The sequence below is a fragment of the Pinus tabuliformis genome, chromosome 3_1, assembly GCF_031772625.1.
Source record: "Pinus tabuliformis cultivar Carrire ecotype Pingquan chromosome 3_1, CPIR1, whole genome shotgun sequence".
NCBI lineage: Eukaryota > Viridiplantae > Streptophyta > Pinopsida > Pinales > Pinaceae > Pinus > Pinus tabuliformis.
Window position 1 is genome coordinate 837,091,760 of NC_142301.1, and position 6,402 is coordinate 837,098,161.

The following is a 6,402-nucleotide window of genomic DNA, read 5'->3' on the forward strand; positions in this document are numbered from 1 at the left end:
ATACATCCTCCCAAAAGATGGAAAAAGACTATATAAATTGACCCATCAAAATGGTAAGGGATATAGAGAAAGTATAGCTCAATTATGCTAGTGGATTTTTATCACACTTCCATTGCATGTAAGAGTAGCCCTATCTTGTTGTAACCCAAAGAGAGTATTCTCCCCGAGGGAGTATTCTTTCCTAGGATTGACGAAGGATCATCGGAAGGTACATTGTATTTCGATTTTTGAATTAATAGAAGCATTTATGATTTCTTTTCCATATATGGTTTTAATTGATTATATGTGTATGGTTTGGATTTGTACTTGTATGTTACAATCGTTTTGTTTGATTGTAATTGTGTGCACGGAATTAGATCTAAGATGGGGAAGTTTTGTTGTCTTAACAAATGCTCAGTGATTGTCCTTATGTGAAAGAAATTAGATCGAAGATGCAGAAGTTGTCATCTTAACAAATGCTCAAGATGCAACGAGATAAAAATATAAATATACTCTTATTTTTTATTTTCTGAGAAACTTCTTCAAACTACATTTTAAATATTAATTACTTTATTGAAAAGTGGGAAATACTATAAATATTTGAAAGATCAAATCTATATCCCATTGGTTGTAATAATCCTATCCGTTGAAAGAATTACTTTTAACATCCAGAGGAGAAACAACAAGGGAAGTTAAAAAGTAAAAAGGATATTGAATGAATATAAGGATTGTTTTGGTTTACCATGAAAAATATTAAAAATTAAACGAATATTTAGATATTGAAAAATGTGTTTGATAAATTGTTTTTTATTTATAATTTAATAATAATTTTTAATATATATTTTATTTTAAAAAAATTATACAAATTTAAAAGATAAAAAAATGTAAATTTTTATATATTTTTAATGATCAAACTAATATAAAGTAAATTAATTATTTATGTATACATTGAATAAAAATTTTAAAACATAATGAAATTCCAAATTTCTTCTAATCAACCCATCCTGGCCAAAGAAAATTATTGTGATAAATATTTCCAGACTGGCACCCATCTGGATTTTAGAAATATTTAAAAATCAAATACAATTTATTTAAAAAAAATGAAACAATACAAATTAACTCAGCGTGGCTTAACAGTAACAGATCCAATATTCCTAAACAAAGCAAACAAACTTAGAGAGCGAGGACCTGCTTCACAGCAGCAGATCCAACAATTTCTATAACATATTTACAAACAACCAAGTAAAGAAATTCAGTTCTGTGGACATATATAAAGGGCACCGGAAAAAATGAGATTATATTCATTGGAATATCACTGCGTGATGGCATAGATGGCATATAATATTCCTGGCAAGTACCCAAGCAGCGTCAGCAGCAGACATAACCAGAATTCAACCTGTCACAAAACAACCATCAGCAGTGATTTAAGAGATGAACATAACCTTCACGCAGGAACCAAAAACTTAAGAGAAGATTGAAGGTTCTCACATGGCAGCCGAATTTGAAAAACACTCCCAGAGGAGGCAGAATTATGGCCAACAAAATATCCACGCAAGTTGCAGTGCCCATGATGCTGGTGATGATACAAACTTGCCCTCTGAAGCTTATCAGAATAGAGGGTATCAATACAACCAACTAGTCACAGAAGTACTATCGAATCCGAACCCTGATCGCAGAAATTAAGTGGTAATGGTGAAAAAGCCTCCACAGAGTCCTCTATTTAAATGAGATTGATACCATTATGTCTCCAATAAGAGACTTCACATGCTGTTTGCTGATAGTTGAAATTTAATATAAAAATATAAATTTCGGCTCTATCTAGATCTTCGAAAACCAAAAATTCTGAACACTGCTGGTTCCACACGGTCTATATTAAAAGTTGCTTTCTGAACTTTAATATAATGGTTTTTCTATTGTACACGTTGTCCACTAACGTGGGCAGTTGGCGCCGGAAGCGTAAAACCTCAGGTACCCTCGGTGGCACTATCCATCATCTTGCACCTCATCAACGAGACATGCTGATTTTAATGGTACACGTTATTTTTAATTTAATGTAGGGCAGTTGGCGCAGTGGCCCTCAATACCCTCGGTGGCACTGGCCCTCGTATCAATTTTTGATACGTTATTTATTAAATCTCACTGCGAAATCGTGGTCGATACGGATTTTCGATACAGTAAATTGCAATCTTATAATAATAATATAACATCTCCCAGTCAATCCAAATAATTGAATAACTAAACAATACAAACTCACAGATTATTACTCCACGGGATTTTGACACGAAGTGGGACAGCATATGCTCTCGGACCCGCGTGGTTCTGTTAATAAATTGAACAGATTGATGTAAACAACGCGAGCAATAGCTTTACAAATAATCTCCAACACGCAACCTGTAACTTCACGATCAGAGCTCCCATGGAAGTCATTTCTTTTACTTATAGGAAAAACATGGTGGCTTGCCCTGCCTTTACGAAAGAGTCCTAACATTTTTTTTAAGAAATAAAAGGTCTCCGTCAAGCCGGAAATTGTTAAACGTGCCTTGCCCTCGTTAGTGAAAGCAGCACATAGCTTCCTTGCTCCACGAGGAAGTCTAACAAGCGGCAATAAATTTATAAATTCTATGGTCCTTTACTCATGTCTTCATTTACCTCATCAGAGTTCCTTTCCTAAACAATCCATCTCTGCAAATCATAATAATAACTCTAAATTAGTGTTTGGGCCAGCCTTTGTTTGGTATACATATTCTAAATTACAAAATGATCCCTAAATTATGTTGACTTTTCTTAAATATTGTTTCTTAGAGTTATTAGTCATAAATTTGTTTGTTATTTAATTGTTTCTCAAAGTTGTTAGTCATACTTTATTTCTAGTTTAACTGCTGCCATGAACGTTATTTTCGACCATGGTTAATGGACATGAGTTCAGAAAACGTTTTTTTGGAAGGTTAAAACTTTTTTTCATTATTACATAAACTATATTAGGGCAAAATCATAGATTCTTCAAAGGTTTATATAGAATATTTAAAAGATAGAATAAAAATAATAGACTATTTTTTTTCAGAGATTTATATAGAATGTTTAAATGAAAAATAACAAAAGGTAGATTGTTTCGTCGAGAAACTTTTTACTATAAAATCAAATAACTAACATATTTTAATGAACACAAATCAAGCTAAAAGATTATATAAACCATGATAGTTTACACAAAGACAAGATTAAGCTAAAAACATGAGAGAAATTGTAATAGTTTAAACATAGGCCAATCAAAGGGAACTGCGTTTATTGGCACTTTGCTACTAAGAGGAGAGTTGATTAAGTCAAGAGAAAGGTTAAGTGTTTTAGTTGGTTAGGTCAAGTGAGAGGTTAAGATATACTTTCATCCCTTTTATGTGGGAGTTCAAGGCTTTCATATATAGTTGTAACTCATCAAGTATGAAGAGAATTTCCTCATTTCCTTCATTCATGTCTAATAAGACTATGCCTAAAAAGTCTTCATGTGTCAATATAAATCCATCGTGTGCATGTATTAATTTTATTTGTTCCATGTGTCACCCGTGTACCAGAGAACTACCTCCTTCGCAATATCATTGTCTAATAAACAACCTTATTCCCTAGCAATATCTTAGCCTCAAGAATGTCTGTTGGACACATTCGGGATATGTGCTATTTGTACCAAAGATCACTCAACTGATCAATGTCCTTTGCTTCCTAGGTTGAAAGTTGTATTTAAGGAAGCCGAAGAAGAACCAAAACCAACGTATTTTGTGGCACAATGATGACAATGGAAAACTGCCCATCATGTGTGTTGTAGGACCCTTCTATGTTTTTTTCTAGACAATTTTCTCAACAACAGTTTCCTGGATTAAATTGGGAAGGACAACAACATTCTCTTAATAACTGGCAGCCTCATCCATACAATTCGTCACCCTGGACAAATCAACCATTCCTTGGTCCTTCTTTCCCGAATCAAAAATATCCCACAACTTCATGGCATAATACACCAAATAAACTATACCCTCCGCAATGGGCAAATTAACCTACTCAAGGGCCAATGTGGTCCCAGAATTGGCAATTCCCCACTGGATTCATTAATCAATCGATGCGATCGATGCCTCGGTCACAAAATCAAACACCATTACAACCTCCACTTCAACTACCTCAAAACGCTCCACCTCTGCTACGACTGAAGTTACCTGCACAACCAATTCTGAGTCCAAATAACAGACCTATGCAATTTTTTGAAATTCTAGAAACTTCAAATCCCCCCCCCCCCCTTCCTCTTTGGAATGTAACAAACTGTGTATGAAATCTAGGAGAACCATCTTTCCAGAAGATCACTTAAAAAATCAAGAGAAACTAGAAAATGGCAAACCCGCTAAGGAGTAGTCTTCAACAAAACATTCTCATCCTACCACAATCATTATTGAAGCAGGATTGCCTAGTAAACCAACTAAAAAACAAGAACCCATTGTAGTGCCCGCTCTAGTTGACTGACAGTGATATGACACTAACATTTATTTAGCCCTAAGGTCCACACATTATTCCTTGAGGACCTCAGGTTGAGGATCCAGGCACATGACACTATTATTAGTGATTGAGATATTCATGGTTGTGATGTTTATGTATGCTTTCCATTGGTATTATGATAGCATGAATGATTACGTATCTTATCTATCAGTATTATGATGATTGTAACATTAAATAGTTAAGTTTGGTCTTTATTTGAATTTATGATGATGAGGGCAGTAAAGGATATGTATTCTCTCCATTAAAAGCATGATGATGAATAAATTTGATGGATAGATATATTTCTATTGATGTTACAATGTGGATAGCTTAATGAATATGTATGTTTCCATTGATGTTTAATGATGATAGCCATGATGGATGTGTCCCCTATGTTACCTACTTTCATTAGTTCAAGTTTTCAATGAACAACGATGTGAATGACTAGGAGTTGTTAATGATGCTACGATGACAATGACTAATGCTGAGAAACCTTGTTACTGATGATTATTGACTATGGAAAGAAACCATCAGAGGCACTCGCATATGACGAGTTGATGACACCTGGTTTGATGAAAATTTATATTATTTTAACTTTGAAATTCTAAGTCAATTTTGAAACCTGCCATATACGTTTATCTACATTATGATGATATGTTAATGGTTGCAGGCACAGATTAGTTGCTTGACCGAATGAATCACATATGGGTGATGGGGTTGTACAGGTGGATGGAACTACATGGGAGGGGTGGGATAGTGTCCCTGATCTCACCCACTACCACTCCCGTTGTGACTTGGGCTTGAAGGGTTGGAACACCTCCGCCTTGAAGATCACAATGCCATGAGGGCAGGTCCCAAAGTTGGGTCACTCATGAGGATTTTACCGGGGGGCGCGCATCAAGGCGGATTCCTTGATCCCTGACACCATTAGTCTCACTATAGCAAGTAACATAAGAGATGATAGTGGTCTATGACGTTGCACCTATACTTTCCCCTCGTAGTCACTGAATGCTTGAAGGGCAAATGGTGTGGCACCCTTTGAACTTCAAGGGAATTTCTTGAAGGGCACAACCAACTTGGCACCCTTGGGATCACAAGTAAACTATTAGGCGTGGCACCCTTGGAACTTCAAGGGAATTTCTTGAAGGGCACGACCAACTTGGCACCCTTGGCATCACAAGTAAGCTATTAGGCGTGGCACCCTTGGAACTGCATGGGAATTTCTTGAAGGGCACTAACAAACTTGGCACCCTTGGAATCATTAAAAATAAATTAATTGTAAATTACATCAAGGGAAAATGATGTTAGAAACCAAGGTAATTAAATCAAAAATAAAACTTGGGTTAAGAGGATCATAGGAAGAAATAAAATAGATTACCTTAAAAACTCTACCCTTCCCATGTTGGAAAATAGTAGGTAGATTATGTAGTTAATTAGGTAAAAGGGGAAAGAGGGACATAATTGTAAGGATAAAGATTAATCCTAAACTAATTAAACCTAATTAAGAGAAGAGGAAGGTGAATTAAAATAAGAATAATAAATTAAATTTAGAGAAGTGTAGAGAACCTCCATGTGACAACAACCAACATAAGAATATCCATCTAAAAGATAACTTGAGTTAAATTAGGGAGTAGATAGGGGATCAAATCTTGACTCATTAATTGACTGTAGTAATGAACACAAATTAAGGAATAAAAAGGGGGATAAAGAGGCAACTAGGAGAAGAAATAGGAATCTTGTTAAGGTGAGGAAAATACTAGTTTTAAATTAAAATTTAAGTAAATAATGTTGGGACCCTTGATGAGAGAGTGACACATGGGTGGGTGAATAATCAAGCTATTGAATTATAAAAAATAATTGATTATGCATGACATGTCAAGTGTCACCTATGAGGACTCCTATAAAAGAAGGGGCAAG

The 6,402-nt window shown here is 35.1% G+C and overlaps 1 protein-coding gene across 1 annotated transcript; it reads right to left on the reverse strand.

The window, feature by feature from the left end:
• Nucleotides 1–1,261: 1,261 nt before the first annotated feature.
• On the reverse strand, nt 1,262–1,795 carry LOC149190102 (hydrophobic protein RCI2B-like). Its single transcript, XM_089413356.1, has 2 exons — nt 1,468–1,795; nt 1,262–1,375 (listed from the first exon to the last, which is right to left on the reverse strand). Exons 1-2 carry the CDS (start codon nt 1,546–1,548, stop codon nt 1,292–1,294), a joined length of 165 nt encoding a protein of 54 aa, XP_089269482.1. The 5' UTR covers nt 1,549–1,795; the 3' UTR covers nt 1,262–1,291.
• Nucleotides 1,796–6,402: the final 4,607 nt, after the last annotated feature.

Excerpts from the sequence above, each read along its gene's own strand:
- LOC149190102 (XM_089413356.1), bottom strand. The coding sequence starts at position 1,548 with ATGGGCACTGCAACTTGCGTGGATATTTTGTTGGCCATAATTCTGCCT. Across the intron at positions 1,376-1,467 it reads TTTTCAAATTCGGCTGCCAT|GTTGAATTCTGGTTATGTCT; the intron begins GTGAGAACCTTC and ends GTTTTGTGACAG.